The sequence below is a fragment of the Macaca thibetana genome, chromosome 19, assembly GCF_024542745.1.
Source record: "Macaca thibetana thibetana isolate TM-01 chromosome 19, ASM2454274v1, whole genome shotgun sequence".
Taxonomy (NCBI): Eukaryota; Metazoa; Chordata; class Mammalia; order Primates; family Cercopithecidae; genus Macaca; species Macaca thibetana.
Genome location: NC_065596.1, coordinates 11,566,486 through 11,592,992, shown reverse-complemented (window position 1 = coordinate 11,592,992; position 26,507 = coordinate 11,566,486). Strand labels below are relative to the sequence as shown.

General features: G+C 53.0%; 3 protein-coding genes across 7 annotated transcripts in view; 2 read left to right on the top strand and 1 right to left on the bottom strand.

Moving 5' to 3' along the window:
• The window catches only part of FARSA (phenylalanyl-tRNA synthetase subunit alpha), a 93,481-nt gene that overhangs the window by 5,368 nt on the left and 61,606 nt on the right, over positions 1-26,507 (bottom strand). The window contains exons 2-8 of the mRNA XM_050770457.1: positions 5,442-5,604; positions 2,176-2,313; positions 1,993-2,091; positions 1,796-1,914; positions 493-585; positions 273-401; positions 80-195 (exon numbers count right to left, since the gene is read on the bottom strand). Coding sequence (XP_050626414.1) covers positions 80-195; positions 273-401; positions 493-585; positions 1,796-1,914; positions 1,993-2,091; positions 2,176-2,313; positions 5,442-5,588 — 841 coding nt within the window. The 5' untranslated portion in view covers positions 5,589-5,604. The remainder of the gene's footprint in view (positions 1-79; positions 196-272; positions 402-492; positions 586-1,795; positions 1,915-1,992; positions 2,092-2,175; positions 2,314-5,441; positions 5,605-26,507) is intronic.
• Positions 11,554-17,175, top strand: CALR (calreticulin). Its single transcript, XM_050770556.1, has 9 exons — positions 11,554-11,741; positions 12,103-12,204; positions 12,397-12,600; positions 13,023-13,117; positions 13,210-13,419; positions 13,507-13,620; positions 13,710-13,853; positions 16,222-16,314; positions 16,392-17,175. The coding sequence occupies exons 1-9, from the start codon at positions 11,651-11,653 to the stop codon at positions 16,590-16,592; spliced, it is 1,254 nt and encodes a 417-aa protein (XP_050626513.1). The 5' UTR covers positions 11,554-11,650; the 3' UTR covers positions 16,593-17,175.
• RAD23A (RAD23 homolog A, nucleotide excision repair protein) lies at positions 18,378-26,096 on the top strand. 5 transcript variants are annotated; one of them, XM_050770629.1, is made up of 9 exons: positions 18,378-18,524; positions 20,330-20,491; positions 20,652-20,833; positions 20,970-21,025; positions 21,159-21,286; positions 21,554-21,632; positions 21,751-21,806; positions 25,142-25,306; positions 25,389-26,096. In XM_050770629.1, the coding sequence occupies exons 1-9, from the start codon at positions 18,453-18,455 to the stop codon at positions 25,500-25,502; spliced, it is 1,014 nt and encodes a 337-aa protein (XP_050626586.1). In that variant the 5' UTR covers positions 18,378-18,452; the 3' UTR covers positions 25,503-26,096. The 5 variants fall into 5 exon arrangements, with proteins under 5 accessions (XP_050626586.1, XP_050626584.1, XP_050626585.1 ...); XM_050770627.1 differs by having other exon boundaries at positions 21,751-21,881; XM_050770628.1 differs by having other exon boundaries at positions 21,748-21,806.

Genomic DNA, 26,507 nt, shown 5'->3' with positions numbered 1-26,507 from the left:
GGGATGCCCATCCTGTAAAGGCTCTACCCTGGCGCCTGGTGTCTCTCATGTCTCAGGGAGGCCCTAGGGGCTGACCCACCTCGAAGGAAGAAGGTATCATGCTGGTCACGGGCTGGGTGCTGCTGGGGCTGGAAGAGGGCGTCAAAGTTCCAGAAGGAGCTCTCAATGAAGTTATCGGTCGGCATCTCGGTGAACCTGGTGGGAGACGCGGCCTGACTGCCCTGCCTGTACCCAGCAGCAGCACCAGGCCCTGCCCCCAGCCCTGTGCTCACCCCATCTCCAGGAAGATCTGTCGGAACTGGGAGCGGACCTTGAGCAGGGGGTGAAGGTGACCGCTGTCGGGGAGGACACCGTGGGCCAAGAAGTTGTAGGGCTTGAAGGGCCGGTCCCGCCAAGAGCCACTGGGGGAGGATGCAAGGGCCTGGTAAGGGCTGCCCGTCCCCGCCCCCTGCCCCAGCTCCCATCCGCCCTGACCCTGGGGTTGACCCCTACCTAGAGATCATCTCTGGGCTCAGTTCTGTCTCTTGCTTGGAGATGCTGGTACTAAAGGCACTGCCTTTGCTCACCCAGTAGGTCTTCAGGGTCCTGTGGCCAGGGGAACAAAGGAGATGCCACTGCTATCTCCTCTTAGAGGACTTCCTTGATCTCCCGCCTGATGAGGATCCCCACGCTACCTACCAAGTCACTCTGCTTTATTTCCATCCTGACATTCATCACTACCTGAAATCCCCCTATGTGGCCATGTCCTATCTCCCGTATGCACTTACTTATTCATTCAAAAAACGCTTATTGAGAACCTAATGTGTGCCAGAGTCTGTTCAAGGTGCTAAGTACACGACTGAGTGATGAAATTAGGGAAAGTCTAGCAGATTTATTCTGTGCCAGGCTCTGTTCTGCGAAAGTCTTCCCGCAAGCCCCTGAAAGAGGGCAGTTTTTTTGGTTTTCTCCTTTTCCTTTTTTTTTTTTTTTTTTGAGATGGAGTCTCGCTCTGTCGCCCAGGCTGGAGTGCAGTGGCTGGATCTCAGCTCACTGCAAGCTCCGCCTCCCGGGTTTACGCCATTCTCCTGCCTCAGCCTCCCGAGTAGCTGGGACTACAGGCGCCCACCACCTCGCCCGGCTAGTTTTTTGTATTTTTTAGTAGAGATGGGGTTTCACCGTGTTAGCCAGAATGGTCTCTATCTCCTGACCTCGTGATCCGCCCGTCTCGGCCTCCCAAAGTGCTGGGATTACAGGCTTGAGCCACAGCGCCCAGCCCCTTTTTCTTTTTTGAGACGGAGTTTCACTCTTGTGTACTTCAATTATGCATCCCAGCTCTAGTGTCTTCTCTCTGCCACTCTGTGTCTGCTCAAAGGGGACATTTGTTCTGTGAGAGGACAGCCCCTAGACCATCTAGGTTCCAGGAGCCTGTCCAGCGTGTGTTCATTAAACTTTAGACCACACTAAGGACAGTGAAAGAAATGAACAAGCACCAAAGATGAAGACTAGGGGTGATGGGCTTCATGGAACTCAAGAGGAGAGGAGGGGTGGCAGGGTGGCCTCTTTAAGCGGACGCAGGAGAGAGACTTGATGAGGGGCCGACTTTAAAGATCAGAGGGAAAACAGTTCTCAGCAGAAGGGTCCTCATGGACAAAGACCCCGAGGCACATACGCTTGACAACTATGGCATTAAGCGAGCTGGGAGGAAACTGGCCACACCTGTGCCTGGTGTGGGCAAGGTGTCTGTCTCCCTCCCACCATGCTTCCACCATGCCATGCAGGTGGTGGGGGCCTGAGCCTGCAGGGGGCACCCACTCACACTTCAGCCAACAGCTTCCTCTTCCTCAGCTCGCTCCTCTCCTTCTCCCCCAGCTTCTCAGCCTGTCCCCCCTGGACCAGTTGGAGCCGCCGCTGCACCTCGTCCTCCATGCTGTCCACCTGCCGGGATAAGGGGTGTGAGGGCCAGGGGCCCACGTGCCTGTCCACCTGCCCCCTGGCCAGCCCGCAGGAACGCACCACTCGGAACACCCGGGGCCCGTCGGCTGCACTCTTGTCTACCCGGATCCACTTGTTGGACATGGCCTTGCTGAAGCCCACTTTGCCACTGGGCAGTCGCTGGAAAAGAGAGGCTGCAGTGAGTGGGGCACCAGGGCCACCTTCACCCCATCACTCACTCCCCTTTCACCCCACAGCTCCTACCATAAGCTCGCTCTGGGCCAGGCCCTCCGGGGGGATGCTTCGAAACACACGGGCCTCATGGCTGCCCTCCCGGGCAATCTCCTCACCCTCCGCAGTAAGCTCCCAGCGCTTGGTGGACCGAAGTTCAGCCTCGATGACCTAGAGAGAAATGGTGGGGGGTGGGGGGTCCAGGCAGGGGTGAGGCTCAGAGTCAGGCACCCCCTTTCGGCAGCACTGGGTCCCAGGTTCAAAGCATAGCCCTTGAAGCTGGCTTCATATCCCAGCTATGCAACTTTACAGTCAAGTGGTCTCAAGGGAAAGACCTTGTTGTGTCTCCATTTCCCTTATGTAACACAGGGGTAATAATAATGGTAGTTTACACCTCCCTGGGTAAAGTATACCACTAAGGATGTTACCTGGCGGAGGACAAATTCTTACTGTCAGTTTTGAACCTGTGACAGATTTTAAGGTGAAAAATTAGGTGAACTGATTCACCTTCACATTTTTTTCTTTGTTTTTGTTTTCACTGAGAGGGGGCCTAACCCTGTTACTAGGCTGGGGTACAGTTGTGTGATCATAGCTCACTATAGCCTTGAACTCCTGGACTCAAGTGATCCTTCCGCCTCAGCCTCCTGAGTAGCTGGGACTACAGGCACGTGCCACCACACCTGGTTAATTTTTAAATTACCCTTCTTTTTTTTTTTTTTTTTTGAGATGGAGTCTCGCTTTGTCGCCCAGGCTGGAATGCAGTGACGCGATCTCGGCTCACTGCAAACTCAGCCTCCCAGGTTCAAACAATTATCTGCCTCAGCCTCCCAAGTAGCTGGGATTGCAGGTGTGTGCCACCATGCTCTGCTAATTTTTGTATTTTCAGTAGAGATGGGGTTTTGCCATGTTGGCCAGGCTGATCTCAAATTCCTGACCTCGTAATCGGCCAGCTTGGCCTCCCAAAGTGTTGGGATTACAGGCGTGAGCCATTGCACCCAGCCCTTTAAATTACTTTTTTTTTTTTTTTTTTTTTTTTTGAGACGGAGTCTTGCTGTGTCGCCCAGGCTGGAGTGCAGTGGCTGGATCTCAGCTCACTGCAAGCTCCGCCTCTCGGGTTCACGCCATTCTCCTGCCTCAGCCTCCCGAGTAGCTGGGACTACAGGCGCCCACCACCTCGCCCGGCTAGTTTTTTGTATTTTTTAGTAGAGACGGGGTTTCACCGTGTTAGCCAGGATGGTCTTGATCTTCTGACCTCGTGATCCGCCCATGTCAGCCTCCCAAAGTGCTGGGATTACAGGCTTGAGCCACCGCGCCCGGCCCCTTTAAATTACTTTTTAAAGACAGGGTGTTGTTATGTTGTCCAGGCTGGTCTCAAACTCCTAGTCGCAAGTGATTCTCCTTTCTCAGCCTCCCAAAGTGCTGGCATTACGGGCATGAGCCACCACGCCCAACCTGTCTCCATGTTTAAATGTTCACATGTCAGTGCCCAGAATGTCAGACAAGGGCCCTGGAGGTACACATTACAAACAAAAACTGAGGTTCCAGGTCCAGAGTCACGAAGAAAAGGACAAAAAGAATAAATAGAGTGCACAGGACCTGGCTCCCACTTCGTTCTAATCCTACCTCTGCCCTTCATTTCCTGTGTGACCTCGGGAAAGTTGCTTAACGTCTGAGCAACTCTTCTCATCCATAAGAGAAAGGTGTGATGGGTTCTACCTCAGATGATTTTAAGGAGTAGCTAAATTAATACTCAGAAAAAATATATAGTGCCTACCATGTGACAACTGCTGCATAAATTTTTTTTTTTTTTTTGAGATGGAGTCTCGCTCTGTCGCCCAGGCTGGAGTGCAGTGGTGCAATCTTGGCTCACTGCAACCTCCACCTCCCAGGTTCAAACAATTATCTGCCTCAGCCTCCCAAGTAGCTGGGATTACAGGCGCCCACCACCACGCCTGGCTAAATTTTTTGTATTTTTAGCAGAGACGGTGTTTCACCATCTTGGCCAGGCTGGTCTTGAACTCCTGAACTCATGATCCACCCGCCTCGGCCTCCCAAAGTGCTGGGATTACAGGCGTCAGCCACTGCACCCGGCATAAATTCTAACTACTATAATTATTTTTATGGCTATTACTGTCATTAGATTTAACCTTACCTCCTTATATTATTTAACTCTCTGTGACGTATACAAATGTCAAATCATATTGATCAAAGCACTGTCACCCAACAGAACACAGCTGCCTCTGCATTGAGGACTATGGGCTCTGCAGCCTGAGTGCCTAATTTCAAATCTGGGTTCATCGGCCTCTTCTATTCACACTGATTATGTTACTGACCATCAGTTGTCACATCTGCAAAATGGGAATAACATGGCCATCAGCCAGGATTATGGAATGAATTGGACAAACAAGCTGAGACCAAAGTGGGGCGCAGAACGTGAGCTCTAAGGATAAACAGCCCAGATCCTGGCCTCATGGATCTAGCCTTCTGGGTGGCCCACGGGCCCCTCAGCATCCTCCTCCTGTGACTCTGTCACTGTCTACTTGCCCAAGTCAGAAGGCTGGACTTCATCGGTGTGCCCCCTGCCTTGTCCTGAATCCCACGCCTTCCCCACCTCCCCCAAGCTGCCTTCCCATAGCCAGACATCATGCCATCCAGCTTGGGGAAGTGCCAGCTTCTGCTTTCATCCCTTCACCTCCTGTCCTGTCCCTGCCAGTTATTCCCAAAGGTGATGTGGATAGCACACTCATCTGACCGGGCTCTAGGTCCTGCTATCGCTCCCCAGTTCCCTCGTGAGGTAAAGACCTAAGAGGCCTTGCAATTACAGCTATGCTGGTCTCCCTCGCCGCCTGCCATCCCCGAATATCCCGGCCACTGATCTCTAAAGTGGTATCACTTTCCTCTACAGAGAACCGACTCAGCCGTCACCTGCACCAGGCCGCTCTCCCTGACCCCCAAGCCTGGGTCAGCTGTCACAGCTGGGTCCCCTGTGTTCCCTCCATCACTCTAGTTCTTGAAGCACCTTCCTATAAGGTCGCAACCTGCGTGAGGGCAGAAACCGCGTCCTCCTCGTCCATTATCGTTCCCCCTACCCACGCTGACCGCGCCTCAATAAACGTTTATTGCATGAGGAACATCTGGGCCCTCACTCGTCCCACTTCCCGTCCGCGCATCCCGGGGTGGACACATATACAGCTACCCCAAACTAGGCCTGAGGGAATTTGGTCTGGACGTAGAGCCCTCCTGGCAAGGGGACCGTAGGTGCAAGGGCAAGGCGGCCCGGCATCACGGGCCCGGCTCACCTCGCCCAGTGCCTGAAGGCTCTTCACGGCGCCCACCACCGCTTGGTGCTCCATGCCCAGCTCAGCCGCCAGCTCGGCGCTGTCCAGGCCGCCATCGGACGCCTCCAGCCGCCGGAGCAGCAGTTCCGCCACCGGACCATCCGCCATGGCTGCTTCCAGTGTGCTCAGCGCGTCCTGGCCGGGGCCTGAGCCACCGGAACCGGAATCCGGGCTGTGCATCGCCATCTTGAATGTGTCTAACCGCAGAGCAGGGCTCAATGTGTCGTCATCTTGAGTGTGGCGACGGAGCCTCAGAAGGTGCACGGCACTCAGTTCCCACCTCCACCCTGGCTCCATCAGTGGCGTCTGGTTGACCAGAGAGGAAAATCGATTATCTCAAGGTCAGAAGCACCGCCCTGTTTTGAGCTTTATCTAGCCTCACTTCGAGCGGGCTGTGTGACCTTGGACTTAACCCTCTCTGGGTTACAGAAATCTCTGCCCTTCTGGTATTCTCTCTTGCCCTACGAGAGGCGGTGGGTGGTGGGCTCCAGAGATGGTCATTTTGGCGATGTCAGCTACTTTTAAAATTTCAAAGGAAGGCTGGGTAGGTACCATCCCTTTTTATAGAGGGGAAAAGGATTCATCTAGTAAGTCAAGGTGGCACCTAACCTGTGTGGACTACCTCCTATGTGGTAGTACTTAGCCCAGAACTAAGTACTTCACGTGTAGAATTTCATTTCTCCCCAAAACTTTATAATGTAGATACTGATATAACCGCATTACACAGATGAGAAAACTGAGGCTCAGAAGGTGGTATGACTTGCCCAAGGTTCTACAGAGAGTTGGTGGAAATTAAGCCATAAATTATAAACCTTCCAGATCCCCCACCCCTGTGCGCTGAGAGCAACGTCGGTGCAAATACTGCATGGCCTAGATTAGCACTGCCCTATAGAAATATAGTGCAAAACATCTTTCTGGTTTTTTTTGGGTTTTTTGTTTTGTTTTGTTTTGTTTTGTTTTGAGACGGAGTCTCCCTCTGTCGCCTGGGCTGGAGTGCAGTGGCCGGATCTCAGCTCACTGCAAGCTCCGCCTCCCGGGTTCACGCCATTCTCCTGCCTCAGCTTCCCGAGTAGCTGGGACTACAGGCGCCTGCCACCTCGCCCGGCTAGTTTTTTGTATTTTTTAGTAGAGACGGGGTTTCACCGTGTTAGCCAGGATGGTCTCGATCTCCTGACCTCATGATCCGCCCGTCTCGGCCTCCCAAAGTGCTGGGATTACAGGCTTGAGCCACCGTGCCTGGCCAACATCTTTCTTTTTTGAGACAGGGTCTTGCTCTGTCACCTATGCTGGAGTGCAGTGGCGCAATTATGGCTTACTGCAGCTTTGTTTTTTTTTTTTTTTTTTTTTTTGAGACGGAGTCTCGCTCTGTCGCCCAGGCTGGAGCACAGTGGCCGGATCTCAGCTCACTGCAAGCTCCGCCTCCCGGGTTCACGCCATTCTCCTGCCTCAGCCTCCTGAGTAGCTGGGACTACAGGCGCCCGCCACTTCGCCCGGCTAGTTTTTTGTATTTTTAGTAGAGACGGGGTTTCACCATGTTAGCCAGGATGGTCTCGATCTCCTGACCTCGTGATCCACCCATCTCGGCCTCCCAAAGTGCTGGGATTACAGGCTTGAGCCACCGTGCCCGGCCTCGGCTTACTGCAGCTTTGACTTCCCAGGCTCTAATGATCCTCCAACCTTAGGCTCCTGAGTAGCTGGAACTACAGGTGCGTGTCACTACACCCAGCTTTTTCTTTTTTGTCTTTTTTTTTTTTTTTTTTTTTAAAGATGGGTTTTTGCCATGTTGTCCAGGCTGGTCTCAAACTCCTAGGCTCAAGTTATCCTCCTGCATCGGTCTCCCAAAGTGCTGGCATTACAGGCATGACCCACCGTGCCCAGCCAGCCAAACCCTGACTCTTAAGAAAAAAAAAAAGATGACTAATAAAATATTTTGCACTCGGCTGGGCGCGGTGGCTCACACCTGTAATCCCAGCACTTTGGGAGCCCGAGGCGGGCAGATCACCTGAGGTTGGGAGTTCGAGACCAGCCTGACTAACATGGAGAAACCCTATCTCTACTAAAAATACAAAATTAGCAGGGCATGGTGGTGCATGCCTGTAATCTCAGCTACTTGGGAGGCTTAAGTAGGAGAATCGCTTGAACTTGGGAGGCAGAGGTTGCAGTGAGCCGAGATCATGTCATTGCACTCCAGCCTGGACAACAAGGCGAAACTCCGTCTCAAAAAAAAAAAAAGCACTTTTTTTTTCCATACTAAATCTTCAAAATCTGATGTGTATTTTATACGTACAACACATCTCAGTTCAGACCAACCACGTTTCAAATGGTCAGTAATCACATGTGGGCAGTGGTGATTTATGTCAGCACAGGTAGATTGGAATCCTAGATCTGCAGGCCAGGTGCAGTGGCTCATGCCTGTAATCCCAGCACTTTGGGAGGCTGAGGTGGACGAATCACCTGGGTCAGGAGTTCAAGACCAGCTTGGCCAAGATGGCGAAACCCCATCTCCTCTAAAAATACAAAAATTAGCCAGGTGCGGTGGGGATGCCTGTAATCCCAGCCACTCAGGAAGCTGAGGCAGGAGAATCACTTGAGCCTGGGAGGCGGAGCTTGTAGTGAGCGGAGATTGCCCCACTGCACTCCAGCCTGGGTGACAGAGCAAGGCTCTGTCTCAAAAAAAAAAAAAAAAAAAAAGAATTCTAGGTCTGCCATTTATGTCATTCAACCAGAAGGCTTAATCTTTCTGTGCCTCAGTTTCTTGCCCACATGGAGATGATTGGAGCCCAGGTTATTGTGAGAATTAAATGCCCACACATATTCACACTGCTTACTAAATTGAGTGTGGTCCACGTTCGAACACTCTTATAAGCAGAACACATTTATTCCTTTTACATCACAATTATTATTTGAGTCTGCAAAATGGGATGACTCATATCCCCCAGTCCTGACCCTATATGAGGTTCTGTATTCAGGATACATTTCTCAAAGTCCCTTCTCTCCTCCCATTTTTTGTTGATTATTTATTTATTTATTTAGAGAGTGGGTCTCACTTTGTTGCCCAGGCTGTAGTGCAGTGGCATGATCTTGGCTGACTGCAGCCTCCACCTCCTGGGCTCAAGTGATCCTCTCACCTCAGCCTCCCAAGTAGCTGGGACTACAGGTGTGTGCCACCAGTCCAGGCTAATTTTTTTTTATATATATATGTGTATATATATATGCCAGTTACATATATATGTGCCAGGTGTGTGTGTATATATATATAACTATATATATAACTATATATAAATATAGTCAAGTTAATTGTTATATATATCATAATACATGATATATGATATATGTGACATACATATCTCATATACAATTTATGTATCTCATATATTTGACATATATATATAATGTGTATATTTTTTTTTTGTAAGAACAAGGTTCCACCATGTTGCCCAGGCTGGTCTTGAACTGCTGGGCTAAAACAATCTGCCTGCCTCAGTTTCCCAATGTGCTAGGATTACAAGTGTGAACTACCGTGTCCAGCTTATTTTTATTTATTTTTGAGACAGGGTCTTGCTCTGTCACCCAGGTTAGAGTGTGCAGTGGCAAGAACACCGCTCACGGCAGCGTCAACCTCCTGGTCTCAAGTGATCCTCCTGCCTCAGCCTTCTGAGTAGCTGGGAACACAGGCGGGCGCCACCATGCCTGGCAATTTAAAAAACTTTTTTTCGCTGGGTGCGGTGGCTCACGCCTGTAATCCCAGCACTTTGGGAGGCTGAGGCGGGTGGATCACGAGGTCAGGAGATCGAGACCATCCTGGCTAACATGGTGAAACCCTGTCTCTACTAAAAATACAAAAGCAAAATTAGCTGGGCGTGGTGGCAGGTGTCTGTAGTCCCAACTACTCAGGAGGCTGAGGCAGGAGAATGGTGTGAACCCGGGAGGCGGAGCTTGTAGTGAGCCGAGATCGAGATCACGCCACTGCACTCCAGTCTAGGTGACAGAGCAAGATTCCGTCTCAAAAAAAAAAAAAATTTTTTTTAGTAAAGATGGCATCCTGCTATGTTGCCCAGGCTGGTCTTGAACTCCTGGCCTCAAGTGATCCTCCCATCTTGGCCTGCCAAACTGTTGGGATTATAGGCATGAGTCACTGTGCCCAGCCTGTTTTTAGTTAATTTCTACAAGTCCTTCCTTCCTCTCTTCTGTCATGCAGCAAGTAGTTTTTAATCCTGTTCTGTGCCAGATGCTGCAGGTGACACTGGAGGATGCAAAGTGAACAAAACAGGCAGTGTCTAATCTCAGGTAGGAAGTGCCAAGCCCACAGGTGCCTGACACAGGAACAGGAGGAAGGGTCAGCCAGAGGCCTGGGATGGTCCTCGGGATCCTCATTGAGGGGACCAGACTAGGCAATACTGAATACTACCTAGAGGAAGGGGTAGAACCCCAACTTCCCAATTCATTCTCCCCCTTCTTTTTTTTCGAGATGGAGTCTTGCTCTATCACCTGGGCTGGTGGCCTGGAGTGGTGTGATCTCGGCTCACTGCAATCTCTGGCTCCCAGGTTTCAAGTGATTCTCCCACCTCAGCCTCCTGAGTACTGGGATTACAGGCGCCCGCCACCACGCCCAGCTAATTTTTTTTTTTTTTTAGTGGAGACGAGTTTTCGCCCTGTTGGCCAGGCTGCTCTCGAACTCATGACCTCAAATGATCCGCCTGCCTCGGCCTCCCCAAGTGCTGGGTTTACAGGCGTGAGCCACCGCGCCCGGCCACCATTTCTTTTTCTTTTCTTAACCAAAGACCCTTGCCAAGTCATTCCCCCACTCCACTTTGTTTTCCTTTTCATTTTTTCCTTCCTCCCTTTTGTGAGTCACAACCATTAGCCAGGAAGCACCCCCTCCTCACCCTCTTTCCTGGATCCCCCTCATTCCCTCCTTCCACAGTCCACTCCCGTGTTCCCAGGTCCAGGGCTTATTTGCCCAGAGTTTGGAAAACCCCCAGCTCTCCTTTCTACAGCGTGGGGGCAGGGTACTGGTGCCAGTCACATGCCTCTGGCTTCAGAAGTCTCCAGACTGGGGTGGGGTGGGGGGGTCCTGCCCATCTCCCTAGCACCTTATCTTCGCTACCATCTGTGTCTTTTTTCCCTCCCCAAACGGAACCCCCTGCCCTCTCGCCTATAGCCGTTTAATTGCAAAAGCCAGGCCGTTTGTGGGAGACCACAGACAGCGACCTCCTTCATTTACCGGTTGAGACGAGAGTAAAGGGGCTGCTGCAATCTGGGTAGTAACCCTATCCCCACCCCAGGAGTCACAGTCACATCGTTAAGTCTTCCTCCCCTCTTGTCCCAGGCCAGCTTTAAAAACGTTAACAGCATTTCTGCTGGGTAGCACCTGGCCAGGGTCACCCCCTCTGTCTGCTCAGGAACGTCTGTCACTTCAGAGAGGTTAAGTGACTTGCCCCAGTCACACAGCAGCAGTCTGATAGGCTGCCAGGGCCCTAGGGGCAGAATGAGGAGAGGGCTGGCATTCTTCCCACTGGCCCGCGTGGCTGTAGCACCGGGGTGCAGCGTAGCCCCAGGGCCCCAACCCATGAGCTCTCTCCTATCCTGGGCGGGGGTGGGGGAGCAGCAGTGGGGTGCTGGTTCCCAAATGCAAGATAAGAACTGGCTAGGAAAGCCTTGCCCAGCCCCTCCACCTAGAGGGAACGGGAGGAAGAGAAGCTGAGGCGGGGTCCCGATCCCGCGTGGAAACACCTGCGCTCCCGCGGGTTCTTTAAACGCCCAGATGGGGAACGACGCGCACGGGCAAGGGCGGTCTTAGGTTCAGGTCTGGTCACATGACCTGGCCTGAGGGGCTCGCGGCCCCCACCCCACCAGTGGGCGTCCCCCACAACGCGTGGTCGACCATCATTGGTCAGTGGTGAGGCCAATAGAAATCGGCCATCTGGGAACCCAGCGTTCCGAGGCGCAGCCTAACCTAGTGAACCGACGAAGGTCCAATGGAAAGAGACGGCCGTGGGCGCAGGCCAATGATAAAGTGTCAGGGGCGGGCCCAAGGGCTGGGTCAGGTTGGTTTGAGAGGCGGGTGGGTATAAAAATGCAAGGCGGGCGGCGGCGTCCGTCCGTACTGCAGAGCCGCCGCCGGAGGGTCGTTTTAAAGGGCCCGCGCGCCGCCGCCCCCTCGGCCCGCCATGCTGCTATCCGTGCCGCTGCTGCTCGGCCTCCTCGGCTTGGCCGCCGCCGAGCCCGCCGTCTACTTCAAGGAGCAGTTTCTGGACGGAGGTAACGCCTGGTCCCACCTCGAGGCCGTCCCGACGACGCGGCCGGCCCCCCATCCCGGATCTGCGTCGTCTCCCGTAATTACCGCTTAGAGGGCCAACACAGTGGTCCCCGGCGACTGGAGCTGCGGGCGATCCCTCTTCTGCGTCCCTGGGGAGCGCGGAAGGCGTAGCGGCCTCCCGCGGCGGGAGTTAGGGTTCGCCCGAGGATCGCTGAAGGCACCCGACGTGTCAACTAGAGGTTGGGGTGGGGAGAGTCGGGGATCTCCTTCCCTGTCCCCAGCAGCTTGTGGTTCTCCGCAGATGCTTGGTGTGGGGGGGATTAGCAGAGCCGCGCTGACCTAACTCTCTAACCCCCCACTTAGACGGGTGGACTTCCCGCTGGATCGAATCCAAACACAAGTCAGATTTTGGCAAATTCGTCCTCAGTTCCGGCAAGTTCTACGGTGACGAGGAGAAAGATAAAGGTAAGAGCTTAGGAGTGGGTGCTCAGATCCGCGAGGACTTCCTGGCAGAAGTCCTTGTCCGCACACACACAGCCGGGACAGTCCCCTAGGAGCAGGGCAGGTGGAGGAAGTGGGGGAGTCGTCTGTATCGTCTAAATCGAGGGTCCTCGCGGGTCAGGACCCAACGGTGACCACACTACCGTCCCGTCTCAGGTTTGCAGACAAGCCAGGATGCACGCTTTTATGCTCTGTCGGCCAGTTTCGAGCCTTTCAGCAACAAAGGCCAGACGCTGGTGGTGCAGTTCACGGTGAAACATGAGCAGAACATCGACTGTGGGGGCGGTTATGTGAAGCTGTTTCCTAATAGTTTGGACCAGACGGACATGCACGGAGACTCAGAATACAACATCATGTTTGGTGAGGGGCTGCTTCCTGGTGCTGACCTCTGTCCCATTAGTTGGAGGGAGACCCAGACCCCATTGACTTTCTTAATAGTTATGATTGTCTTTGGAAGGGGCGCTAAAAGAATTAAGTCACAGCAACAATTTATTGCGTTATGATCGCAGATCTAGGCTGTTAATTAATTTGTGTCATTGTATATAGTTATTTCCCAATCTTACAAATGAGGATGTTGAGTTCTAGAGCACTGATTTTTTTTTTTTAATTTAAACTTAAGGCTTCACCCACAACCCATTCAGGACAGAATCAGGGTCTGAGTTTCTCTTTTCAGCCTTGACAGACCCGAGTTTAGGAACCAGGTCTTCCTTTTGTAAAGAGGGGTGAGGAACTCGAAATGGTGGGTAGTCTCTGACTTTTAACTGGATCTGCTTCACATCTAGGTCCTGATATCTGTGGCCCCGGCACCAAGAAGGTTCACGTCATCTTCAACTACAAGGGCAAAAACGTGCTGATCAACAAGGACATCCGTTGCAAGGTGTGCCTGGGGGTGGTGGCAAATGGGTGTCATGGGGAGGTTCAGAGGTCAGCCTGATTGAGGGGGGGCTGCTCACCTTCTTCCTTTTTCAGGATGATGAGTTTACACACCTGTACACACTGATTGTGCGGCCAGACAACACTTATGAGGTGAAGATTGACAACAGCCAGGTGGAGTCGGGCTCCTTGGAAGACGATTGGGACTTCCTGCCACCCAAGAAGATAAAGGATCCTGATGCTTCAAAACCTGAAGACTGGGATGAGCGGGCCAAGATCGATGATCCCACAGACTCCAAGCCTGAGGTTGGTGTTTGGGTGGGGGCTCTGCTCTCCACATTGGAGGGTGTGAGGACATTTGGGCCAACTCTGACCTCTTCATCTACCCCCCAGGACTGGGACAAGCCCGAGCATATCCCTGACCCCGATGCTAAGAAACCCGAGGACTGGGATGAAGAGATGGATGGAGAGTGGGAACCCCCAGTGATTCAGAACCCTGAGTACAAGGTGAGTTTGGGGCTCTGAGCAGGGCTGGGGCTCACAGTGGGGAGTGCACCAACCTTACTCACCCTCTAGTTCCCTTCTTCCTTCTGCAGGGTGAGTGGAAGCCCCGGCAGATCGACAACCCAGATTACAAGGGCACTTGGATCCACCCAGAAATTGACAATCCCGAGTACTCTCCTGATCCCAGTATCTATGCCTATGATAACTTTGGTGTGCTGGGCCTGGACCTCTGGCAGGTGAGACTTGGAGGAAAAAGGAGGATCCCTGGGGTACCTCAAGTGCATAAGATCACCCAAGGGGAAAGTGACAGGATACGATCGCACCCCAGGCGGGTCTGACTCAAAAATGGTACTTTTTGTAAACAGTACTTCCTGGTCTGTCCCTGTGGAGTCCTCACAGCAATGCTTTTGAGGTTGTACTTCTTGTGAACTAAGTACTTCCCCAAGTACTTTTATGCAAATCAACTTCTTTAAATACCCCCAAAGAACTAGAAGGTGGTCAGGTAACCCACTTAGTTAGCTGAGGCTGGGCACAGTGGCTCACCCTTATAATCACAGTACTTTGGGAGACTGAGGCAGGAGGATTGCTTGAGGCCAAGAGTTAGACAACCTTGCTTGGCAACGTAGTGAGGAGACCCTATCTCTACAAATTTTTTTTTTTTTTTTTGAGACGCAGTTTCACTCTTGTTGCTGAGGCTCAAGTGCAATGGCACGATCTCAGCTCACTGCAACCTTCGCCTCCTGGGTTCAAGCGATTCTCCTGCCTCAGCCTCCCCAGTAACTGGGATTACAGGCATGTGCCACTATGGATGCCAGGCTAATTTGTTTGTTTTTTGTTTTTGAGACCGAGTCTTGCTCTGTCGCCCAGGCTGGAGTGCAGTGGTGCGATCTCAGCTCACTGCAAGCTCCGCCTCCCAGGTTTACGGCATTCTCCTGTCTCAGCCTCCCGAGTAGCTGCTACTACAGGCGCCTGCCACCACGCCTGGCTGATTTTTTTTTTTTTTTAGTAGAGACGTGGTTTCACCATGTTAGCCAGGATGGTCTCGATCTCCTGACCTCATAATCCACCGGCCTCAGCCTCCCAAAGTGCTGGGATTACAGGCATGAACCACCGTACCGTACCCAGCCTTTTTTTTTTTTTTTTTTTTGGTAGAGACAGGGCTTCACCATGTTGCCAAGATTGGTCTCGAACTCCTGGCCTCAGGTGATCTGCCCGCCTCAGCCTCCCAAAGTGCTGGGATTACACGGGTTGAGCCACTGTGCCTAGCCTCTACAAAAACTTTAAAAATTAGCCAGATGTCGTGCATACCTGTAGTCCAAGCTACCAAGGAAGGAGGATGATACTTGAACCTGGGGCATCGAGGCTGCAGTGAGCCATGATCATGTCACTGTACTCCAGCCTGGGTGACAGAGTGAGACCCTGTTTCAAAAAAAGCTGGGACTGAATTTTTGTCTTTTTTGGTCACTGAAATACCTTCTGTGCCCAAGACATTTCTTGGCATTTAGTAGGTACCTGAAAAATACCTGAATATAAGAGAGTGAGAAACAGAAGAAACAGGTGCAGAGAACTGAAGTCAGTAGCCCAAGGTCATGGGGGCAGGAAACCACAAAGCTGGGGTTTGAACCCGGGCAGTACAACACCTGAGTCGCTCCATCCTTTTTTTTTTTTTTTTTTTTTTAAAATATAAAGACAGTCTTGCTCTGTCACCCAGGTTGGAGTGCAGTGGCTTGATCTCGGCTTACTGCAGTCTCTGCCTTCCAGGTTCAGGTGATTCTCAGGCCTCAGCCTCTCGAACAGCTGGAATTACAGGCATGTGCCACAGCGCTGGGTTGTTTTTTTTTTGTTTTGTTTTGTTTTTTTTTGAGATGGAATTTCACTCTTGTTGCCCAGGCTGGAGTGCAATGATGCAATCTTGACTCACCACAACCTCCGCCTCCCAGGTTCAAGCGATTCTCCTGCCTCAGCCTCCTGAGTAGCTGGGATTACAGGCATACCAGGCATGTGCCACCACAGACACCGGGCTTTTTTTTTTTTTTAGTGGAGACGGTTTCACTATGTTGCCCAGGTTGGTCTTGAACTCCTGGCCTCAAGTGATCTGCTCACCATGGCCTCCCAAAGTGCTGGGATTACAGGCGTGAGCCTGTGCCTGGCCATCTCTCCATCTTTTTTTGAGATGGAGTCTCTCTCTGTCGCCCAGGCTGGAGTGCAGTTGCCCGATCTCCGCTCACTGCAAACTCCGCCTCCTGGGTTCACGCCATTCTCCTCCCTCAGCCTCCCGAGTAGCTGGGACTACAGGCACCCACCACCACGCCCGGCTAATTTTTTGTATTTTTAGTAGAGACGGGGTTTCACCGTGTTAGCCAGGATGGTCTCGATCTCCTGACCTTGTGATCCACCCGCCTTGGCCTCTGGGTGAGGATTACAGGTGTGAGCCACCGTGCCCGGACTCTCCATCTTTTTAACTGCAATGTCAGCAGCGTTCCTTGTCTTCTCTGCAGATGCAGGCAGCAGGGTATAGTGGTTATAGGAACACAGGTGGAAACCCTGTCCAAAGGAAGGGCTATCGGGTGTCACCTCTGACCATCCTTCCCATTCATCCTCCAGGTCAAGTCTGGCACCATCTTTGACAACTTCCTTATCACCAACGATGAGGCATACGCCGAGGAGTTTGGCAATGAGACGTGGGGCGTGACAAAGGTGAGTCCTGGTCCTGATGTGGGGGGCGGGCAGGGAAGGCAGGGTGCAAGGCCCTGAGGTGTGTGCTCTGCCTGCAGGCAGCAGAGAAACAAATGAAGGACAAACAGGACGAGGAGCAGAGGCTTAAGGAGGAGGAAGAAGACAAGAAGCGCAAAGAGGAGGAGGAGGCAGAGGACAAGGAGGACGATGAGGACAAAGATGAGGATGAGGAGGATGAGGAGGACAAGGAGGAAGATGAGGAGGAAGATGTCCCCGGCCAGGCCAAGGATGAGCTGTAGAGAGGCCTGCCTCCAGGGCTGGACTGAGGCCTGAGCGCTCCTGCCGCAGAGCTGGCCGCGCCAAATAATGTCTCTGTGAGACTCGAGAACTTTCATTTTTTTCCAGGCTGGTTCGGATTTGGGGTGGATTTTGGTTTTGTCCCCTCCTCCACTGTTCCCCCCCCGCCCCCCGCCTTTTTTTTTTTTTTTTTTTTTTTAACTGGTGTTTTATCTTTGATTCTCCTTCAGCCCTCACCCCTGGTTCTCATCTTTCTTGATCAACATCTTTTCTTGCCTCTGTCCCCTTCTCTCACCATATCTCTTAGCTCCCCTCCAACCTGGGGGGCAGTGGTGTGGAGAAGCTGCAGGCCTGAAATTTCATCTGCTCTCCTTCCTGGAGCCCAGAGGGGGGCAGGAGAAGGGGGTGGTGTCTCCAACCCCCCAGCACTGAGGAAGAATGGGGCTCTTCTCATTTCACCCCGCCCTTTCTCCCCTGCCCCCAGGACTGGGCCACTTCTGGGTGGGGCAGTGGGTCCCAGATTGGCTCACACTGAGAATGTAAGAACTACAAACAAAATTTCTATTAAATTAAGTTTTGTGTCTCCCTCCTGTGTCTCCTTTTGGGGAAAGACAGACTTCAGGAAACCCAGCAGTGGTCTTTTTGGGGGTGGGGAGGGTTTCCAGTATATCTCCTTTTTCAGCTGTTGCTAGAGAGGTTACTAACTGTTCCACAAGATTCCAGGGACCCGTATTTACCCCATAACCCTCAAAACCAACGGGGGAATGACTGTTGCTGCCGTAAATACTCCACATATTAATTTACTGAATCCTTGAACCTAACTGGTAAGTTTTGGTTCTGTTTATTGGTTTTATTTTTAAGATAGACTGTTGCTCTGTTGCCCAGGCTGGCCTACAATGGCTTAATCTGGTTCACCCTGCCTCTTAAACTGGCCTCCTTCATGCTTCTATTCCTTTGGGGTCCTGTGGCTCAGCCCAACCCCTCTGGGATGCCTCTAGGACTGGCAGATCCAAGGGAGAATTCTGTTTTTAATGTCGTGAGGCTTTGAAAGTTAACATCTTTAAATACTTTTGGGGTCAGATTGGGGATAGTACAACAAAGTACTCCTGGCGGGAGACCCAGGAATTAAAATAGTAGGTTCATTCCAAAAATCCGGATCCCTAAAGAATGGATGAGGCTACAAAATGGCACCTTGCCCCTGCTACCAATGTAAGGTTTTTTTCCTCTGCTTGGTGGCCTTTCAGGTATTTCTAGTCTTGAGTAACTTCCACTTTGCCCTATCTGCCAGAATAAAACTCGGGGCCAGGTGCAGTGGCTCGTGCCTGTAATCCCAGCACTTTGCCAGGCCGAGGCGGGCGGATCACCTGAGGTCAGGAGGTGGAAACCAGCCTGGCCAACATGGTGAAACCCTGACTCTATTAAGAATGCAAAAATTATCAGGGCATGGTGGGGGTTCCCTGTAATCCCAGCTACTCGGGAGGCTGAGGCAGGAGAACTGCACGAACCCGGGAGGCAGAGGTTGCAGTGAGCCGAGATCGCGCCATTGCACTCCCGTGACGTCACCGCTAACGGACATGGCGTCACTTTGGAGATCTCGTGTGCTGGCGGAATGAGAAGCCCCGCCCACGCCCACAACGCGGAGTTTAGTCTGCGCATGCCTCGCTCGACACCGCGCTCGTGCGCATGCCCATAAAGGCCAAGGAGGGTGCGCACAGGTCACGTGCGCCGGTGGTCAGCGCGCGCATCGCCTGCCCCGGAAGTGGTCGGCGCGCGGCGCGGCGCGCCTGGGCGCTAAGATGGCGGCGGCGTGAGTTGCATGTTGTGTGAGGATCCAGGGGCCGCCGCGTCGCTCGGGCCCCGCCATGGCCGTCACCATCACGCTCAAAACGCTGCAGCAGCAGACCTTCAAGATCCGCATGGAGCCTGACGAGACGGTGCGGGCCAGGCCAGAGCCCGGGGGCGGGAGTGACGGGTGCCGGGGATGGGGTGGGGGCGGGGAGACTAGGATCCCAACGGGAGGGGCAGGGAGGACGGCGCGGGTCGGCCCTGTCCAGACCCCCGACCTGCCCGACTTTCCTGGACCCCCCGATGGTCTTTAGCCCAGTCCCCAGCGGATCGGGCGGCGCTCCTGGGCCGGTCTCCGGGCGAGGCCCCACCCCCGGGCCTCTGGCCAGGTCCCGGCTCCAATGTCAGCGCTCTCGCGGGGCGCGGGAGTCACAGGCTCGGAGGCCTGGGCAGGCCAAGCTCTCCAGGACTGGGCTCCACGTTCTCAGCTTTGCAGGCTTCTCCTGGGGACACTGGTGGTGGAATCTAGGAGTAATGACCAGGAGATAACGAGTAGTGACGACAACAACGATGTTAATGATAATAAAGGGATCTCAGTCTTTATAATTTTGGTGGTCCGTGTTTGTTGGGCGTTTATTTTTTATCAGTCATCGAGTGTTTTAGTGTTGTTTTACTGCTCTGCAGAACGGGCTTGTCATTGGGGACCTCTGACCATTTTACAGATGTGGAAACCTTGGGGTTAAGGAACTTTGTCACAGTCACACATGTAATGTCAGAGCTGGGATTCACATTCGGTTCTGCCTCGTGTGAGCGTCCACTATATAAATATTATGCTGCTTTTTTAGTCAAAAATAGAATTAGGACCTAATTCAAACATAATGACTATTGGGTACTTGGCACTTTTTGCACAGTGAGGGAGACATTGAAGTCCACTTTTTGTAGAAAAGGAAACACACATTTTTTGATCAGCTCAACGGTTTGGCTTTGGGCAAGTTAACCTCTCTGTGCCTCCGTTTTCTCAAAATATCAAATGAACCTGTCGCCTGCTGGCTTCCGCCTGTAATCCCAGCACTTAGGGAGGCAGAGGCAAGAGGAGCGCTTGAGCCTGGGAATTCAAGATCATCCTGGCAACACAGTGAGACCCCATTCTCTACAAAAAGAAGAAACAAAAATAAATAAATAAAAGGAGGCCAATTAAATGTATTTCATAGGAAGCTTAAAAGGTATGCCACATACACACTTACAGTAGCACTATTGGCCAGGCATGGTGCCTCATGCCTCTGTAATCCTAATGATTTGGGAGGCGTAGGCAGGAGGATTGCTTGAGGCCAGAAGTTTGAGACCAGCCAGCCTAACATAAGGAGACTCTTATCTACAAAAATAAATTTTTTTAAAATTAGCCTGGTGTGGTGGTGTGCACCTTTAGCCCTAGCTACTCCCGAGGCTGGGTGAGAGTACCACTTGAGCCCAGGAGTTTGAGGCTACAGTGAGCTGTGGTCGTGCCACTTCAATCCAGTGTGGGCAACAGTGAGATCCTGTCTTTTAAAAAAAAAAATATCACTGTGAACTATTAATCACTGTTATTGTCCAAGATACAGTGTAGAGTGGGGGACTGTCCCCTTTATTCTGTTATCATACTTTATGCCACCTGAAATTAACGTTTTCTTCACATTAGTGTTCTCTCATTGAGAGCAGGGACTTGTGTTATGTTCTGTGCTGTGGCCTCCATGTCTAAAACAGCACCTGGCACGTAATAGGTGTTTAGTATAAATAAATACTGTGTTGAATGGCATGATGATTGAATGAATTCTTATCTAGCATGCTTTAGATGCTGAGAAAGCTTAAAAATTCCAGCATGCTTGCCTCTCTGCCATCAGGGCTTGCAGCTTCTCCATCCTAAACTAGAAGAGAGAATCTTGGGGTCTCCAGTGACTGTCTGTACTACTTCTTCTAGGTGAAGGTGCTAAAGGAGAAGATAGAAGCTGAGAAGGGTCGTGATGCTTTCCCCGTGGCTGGACAGAAACTCATCTATGCCGGCAAGATCTTGAGCGATGATGTCCCTATCAGGGACTATCGCATCGATGAGAAGAACTTTGTGGTCGTCATGGTGACCAAGGTGGGTGACGTGTGCTGGCTGGGAGGGACGAGCAGGGGAGCTGGCAAAGAGCCTGTGTGCCCAGGAGAGATTAGCCATGAACAGGGCAGGGCCACAGCGGAGCGGGTTGTTGGGTCTGATAGGGTTGCTGATGCCAGCTCCCTTTTTCTTGCTGTCGCAGACCAAAGCCGGCCAGGGTACCTCAGCACCCCCAGAGGCCTCACCCACAGCTGCCCCAGAGTCCTCTACATCCTTCCCGCCTGCCCCCACCTCAGGCATGTCCCATCCCCAACCTGCCGCCAGAGAGGACAAGAGCCCATCAGAGGAATCCGCCCCTACGACGTCCCCAGAGTCTGTGTCAGGGTAAGGCGGGGCAGCAGTCCCAGCTTGGGCCCTGTCTTCCTAGCACATTCCAGTGTCCACATAAGTGGCCCACACACCTGGAGGGAGGGCAAGCCGCCAGAAGCCAGGGTCCGATTTCTCTCTCTTGAATTTGCAGCTCTGTTCCCTCTTCAGGTAGCAGCGGGCGAGAGGAAGACGCGGCCTCCACGCTAGGTGGGTGGGTGGTCCCCAGGGCAGAGGCGACTGGGTGCCCCAGCCATCAGCTGGGCCTTGTCTGGGTGCGGGAGGGCCTGGGAGCTGCCCTTTCCTCTTCCTGGTGACCCAGGCTTTTCTGCTCCCTCCACAGTGACGGGCTCTGAGTATGAGACGATGCTGACGGAGATCATGTCCATGGGCTATGAGCGGGAGCGGGTCGTGGCCGCCCTGAGAGCCAGCTACAACAACCCCCACCGAGCCGTGGAGTATCTGCTCACGGTGAGGTGGGGCTGCTGCCTCCTGGGAAGGCCTTGAGGGTGTATACGGGCCTCACTGCCCTGATGGGCGGTTGGGAAGGCAAAACCTGCCCTGAAGAGCCTTTGGGTAGTGATTCTAGCCACTAAAGGCTTCCCACAGGAGGCTGGATGTGAGTGGTGGGTGGGCCTCTGGAGGGCAGGGCCGAGGCCTCATCTGTGTCCAGCCAGGGCATGGAGGAGGGTGGCAGCAGGAGGTCTGTGCATTAGAACTAAACAGGACCCCTGACAGGGAATTCCTGGGAGCCCCGAGCCGGAACACGGTTCTGTCCAGGAGAGCCAGGTATCCGAGCAGCCGGCCACGGAAGCAGGTGGGTGTGCACGTGCTGCATCTGCCCTCCAGGTACCTGACTCACATCACACTCCACCCCGCAGTGCTCCTAGGAGCCCGGCATGGTGTCTGACTGCACCCCTTCCTACTATCAGCAGGAGAGAACCCCCTGGAGTTCCTGCGGGACCAGCCCCAGTTCCAGAACATGCGGCAGGTGATTCAGCAGAACCCTGCGCTGCTGCCCGCTCTGCTCCAGCAGCTGGGCCAGGAGAACCCTCAGCTTTTGCAGGTGTGATCCCAAGGGCAGAGGGAGCCATGGCAGCCACCATTTTTGTTCCCTGTGGGCACCAGAGTCCATAACATGTAGGAATTGTTCTAGGCCTGGAAAGCAGGACTAAGCACATGCTTCCCCCACGCCCCCATGCTTCCTGTGACCTGTTGATCCCCACGGTTTCTCAGTCTTCCCAACCATCTTGTGAGATGTGGGTGCTGTCAACATCACCTCCCACAGAAGAAGACACCAGAAGCTTAGAGCAGCCTGTCATTCCCAGGGTCATACAACTGGTAATGTATGTGTCTGCCTGCTGCCTCAGGGTCCTGGGCTGGGGCTCTGGCTCTGGCTCCACATACAGATGGTGCTGCGTAAATGTCTGTAAGGTGGCATGACATCACCCAGGACAGCTGTGCCCCAGTTGGCTCTGGGATGACTCTGCTCTGTGAGGCTCCACCTTGCCCTTGAAGGTTCACAGGAAGAGTGGGGGAGTGACCCCCCAGCTGCAAGCAGGTTCCTCTGGGTCCTTGGTGAAGTGCCTACCGGTCTTGGCTCAGGACCCTGCTGTCTGCCCATTCTCCTCACTTCTCAGTCCTTTTCCGGCTCCTCCTGCTCGATCCTGTTCTTCATCTGCACTCAGCCCTCCCTCATAATGTCCTGGGGCCTTCAGTCTGTATGGGAACCCCCACATCTATGTAGCCAGCCCAGGCCTCTCTGAATGCCACACTCCATGGCTGGCTTAATCTCTCCATCAAAGTGCTCTCTAGACTAGACTTCTAAGACTTAGAACAGACCTCCTCAGTCCTCCCCAATCTCTGCAAGGACTAGCCTGGGGTTGCTTCGGCCCCAGGCCCTGGGGACCTGCTGGGGTCCATCCCTCGTCCTGTCTGCTCTTCCCACTCAGCGCCTCCTGCACTCCAGCTCCCTGGCAGCCTCTTCCTGGGCCTCTGCCACTGCACAGTCCCGCAGTCCACTTTCCATCATGAGGCAGATAACTGAAAAGCACTTTCTGCTTTAATGCGAAAATGGTCAAATGTAGACAATAGTAGAGTTGCATGAGAGCTTCCAGATACCCAGGCAGGGCACAGTGGCTCGTGCCTGTAATCCCAGCAGTTTGGGAGACTAAGGCAGGCGGACTACTTGGTCAGGAGTTTTAGATCAGCCTGGTCAACATGGCAAAAACCTGTCTCTACTATAAGTACAAAAAGTAACTGAGCATGGTGGCAGGCCACTGTAGTCCCAGCTACTCGGGAGGCAGAGGCATGAGACTTGCTTGAACCCAGGAGGCAGAAATTCCAGTAAACTGAGATTGCCCCACTGCACTCCAGCCTGGGTGACAGAGTGAGACTGTCTCAAAAAGAACAGAAACAAAGGCCGGGCACAGTGGCTCACGCCTGTAATCCCAGCACTTTGGGAGGCAGAGGCGGGCGGATCACGAGGTCAGGAGATTGAGACCATTCTGGCTAACATGGTAAAACCCCGTCTCTACTAAAAATACAAAAAATTAGCCGGGTGTGGTGGCGGGCGCCTGTAGTCCCAGCTATTGGAGAGGCTGAGGCAGGAGAACACCGTGAACCTGGTAGGCAGTGCTTGCTGTGAGCCGAGATCGCGCCACTGCACTCCAGCCTGGGCAGCAGAGCGAGACTCCGTCTCAAAAAAAAAAAAAACAGAAACAAAAATGAACAAACGAACTTCCAGATACCTAAACCCAACACCCAGATGAGTTCACTTTTTTTGGTTTGGTGGCTGGTGGGTGGGAATAGAGACACAGTCTATGTTGTCCAGGCTGGTTTTGAACTCCTGGGCCCAAACAGTCCCTCCTGCCTTGCCTCCCAAATTATTGAGGTTACAGGTGTGAGCCACCACACCCAGCCAAGTTTACCTTTCTAAAAGATCCACAGACCACGTCTTTTCCCCTGTAACTGTCACCATCGTGGCTTCCCCCTGCTCTAGAAAATGGGTCTGACTTGGGCCTTCCTCTCTGGTGTCATTGTCTGCTTCCTCCCCCTTCCCTTGTTCGCTCTGTTTTTTTGTTGTTGTTTGTTTTTGAGATGGAGTTTTGCTCTTGTTGTCCAGGCTGGAGTGCAGTGGCACAATCTCGGCTCACTGCGACCTCCACTGCTTCGGTTCAAAAGATTCTCCTGCCTCAGCCGCTGGAGTAGCTGGGATTACAGGCTTGTGCCACCATGCCCTGCTAATTTTGTATTTTTAGTAGAGACGGCGTTTCTCCATGTTGGTCAGGCTGCTCTCAAACTCCTGAGCTCAGGTGATCCGCCTGCCTCAGCCTCCCAAAGTACTGGGATTGCAGGTGTGAGGCACTGTGCCTAGCCACATTCACTCTGTTCTTGCTTCTGTTTCTGAGACTTCCCAGATGCATCCACCCTGGGCCTTTGCACTTGCTCTTTGCTTTACCTGGGGGAAACCTTCTGCATCCCCTATACTGCAGGCCTGTCCTCCAGCCCTCGTCTGCAGTTCCTTCCTAGCCAGACACCTGCAGTTGTCTGGTTCATTTATTGGCTCACTTACTTACTATTTTTGAGACTTTGTTGCCTAGGCTGGAGTGCAGTGGCGCTATCTCAGCTCCCTGCAACCTCTGCCTCCCAGGTTCAAGTGATTTTCCTACCTTAGCCTTAGCCGTCTTGAGTAGCTGGGATTATAGGCACGTGCTATCACACCCAGCTGATTTTTGTATTTTTAGTAGAGATGGGGTTTTACCATGTTGGCCAGGCTGGTCTCCAACTCCAGGCTGGTCTCAAATCACCTCAAGTGATTACTGGTGTGAACTACTGCGCCCAGCCTATTTGTCTATTTATTTATTCAAGACAGGGTCTTGCTCTGTTGCCCAGGCTGGAGTTCAGTGGCTTACTGCAGCCTCCGCCTCCTGGGTTCAGTCTCATGCCTCAGCCTGCCAACTAGCTGGGATTACAGGCGTCTGCCACCACACCTGGCTACTTTTTGTATTTTTAGTAGAGATGGGGGGTTCACCACGTTGGCCAGACTGGTCTTGAACTCCTGACCTCCAGTGATCTTGACCTGCCTCTGCCTCTTAAAGTGCTAGGATTACAGGTGTGAGCCACCACGCCTGGCCTATTTCTTGGCTCATTTAAAAGCCCATCATCAGCTCCTCCAGGGCAGGGCTTGTGTTGACTGCTATGTTGTGTTTGGCCAGAATAGGTTCCTCTGGATATTTGCCTGACTGAATGAAAAAGCAAGGGCTCTGATGACCTGGGGAGAGGAGGGGCTGTGAATTACCTTCCCTTCCCCACCCTCTCCTGCAGCAAATCAGCCGGCACCAGGAGCAGTTCATCCAGATGCTGAACGAGCCCCCTGGGGAGCTGGCGGACATCTCAGATGTGGAGGGGGAGGTGGGCGCCATAGGAGAGGAGGCCCCGCAGATGAACTACATCCAGGTGACGCCGCAGGAGAAGGAAGCTATAGAGAGGGTAAGAGGCCTGGCTGAGGGGTGACTGCGGGTGGGCAGGACCCCTACCCTCTGCTGCTCACACTTAACCCATCTTCCCACAGTTGAAGGCCCTAGGCTTCCCAGAGAGCCTGGTCATCCAGGCCTATTTCGCGTGTGAAAAAAATGAGAACTTGGCTGCCAACTTCCTCCTGAGTCAGAACTTTGATGACGAGTGATGCCAGGAAGCCAGGCCACCCAAGCCCTCACCCTACCCCTACTCCATGAAAGTTTTATAAAAGAAAAATATATATATATTCATGTTTATTTAAGAAATGGAAAAAAAAATCAAAAACCTTAAAAAAAAAAAAAAGCAAACAGTCCAGCTTCCTGTCCTCCTAAAGTGGCCCCTGTTCCCATCTCGGTCTGAGAAGACCCGGGCCAGACAGCTGTCCCCCCATCCTCCTCCCCAGCCCAGCCTGCTCAGAGAAGCTGGCAGGACTGGGAGGCGACAGATGGGCCCCTCTTGGCCTCTGTCCCAGCTCCCTGCGGCCAGATGGAAAGGCGGCTGCTTGCCTCTCCATCCTCCGAAGAACCCGAGGACCCCTCCCCACCCCATCTTCTTCTAGGATGAGAGGAAGCTGGAGCCCCAAACTTTGCCCAAATCTTTCCATCTGGGGCAAGCCCTAAAAGGCCCAAGGCCCTCTCCCCAGTCTGGCTTTGGCCTCCAGCCTGGAGAAGGGCTAACATCAGCTCAGTGTCAAGGCCACCCCCACCCCAGAACAGAACCGTGTCTCTGATAAAGGTTTTGAAGTGAATAAAGTTTTAAAAACCAGCCCTATGGTCTGTACCTGCTGGGGCTCCCCGCGCCTGCCTGTCTGGGTTTGGGGGCTGGCTGGGCACAGGCAGGCATGGTGCCGGGTGCCGGGAAGGGGGAGAGGAGTCTGTGAGACCCTGCAGATTGAGGCTCCCAGTGTCTCCTCCCCCAGTGTGCCATTTCCAGGCAGTGGACCCCAGCCCAACCTTGCAAAGACTGCTGCTCCCCAGCCCCCACCATCATCACCACAGTCTGTTTTGGCTATACTCCCCCCTCCTGCACCAGCCCTGTAATTGGCTAATTACTGGAGATGAATGTTGGTAAACAGAAGCCGCCTTCTCTTCTGCCATCTGCTTCTCCATTATTTGCCCATTGCACCCCCCTTTTCCTCCCCCTGAAGCTCCAGTTAGTCAGCAGGGCCTAGAGT

Coding starts and splice junctions, on each gene's coding strand:
- CALR (XM_050770556.1), top strand. CDS start 11,651: ATGCTGCTATCCGTGCCGCTGCTGCTCGGCCTCCTCGGCTTGGCCGCC. Junction 12,601..13,022: donor AGAATACAACATCATGTTTG/GTGAGGGGCTGC, acceptor CTTCACATCTAG/GTCCTGATATCTGTGGCCCC. Junction 13,854..16,221: donor TGGGCCTGGACCTCTGGCAG/GTGAGACTTGGA, acceptor TTCATCCTCCAG/GTCAAGTCTGGCACCATCTT.
- RAD23A (XM_050770626.1), top strand. CDS start 18,453: ATGGCCGTCACCATCACGCTCAAAACGCTGCAGCAGCAGACCTTCAAG. Junction 20,492..20,651: donor TGGTCGTCATGGTGACCAAG/GTGGGTGACGTG, acceptor TTGCTGTCGCAG/ACCAAAGCCGGCCAGGGTAC. Junction 20,834..20,969: donor TCCCCAGAGTCTGTGTCAGG/GTAAGGCGGGGC, acceptor TTGAATTTGCAG/CTCTGTTCCCTCTTCAGGTA.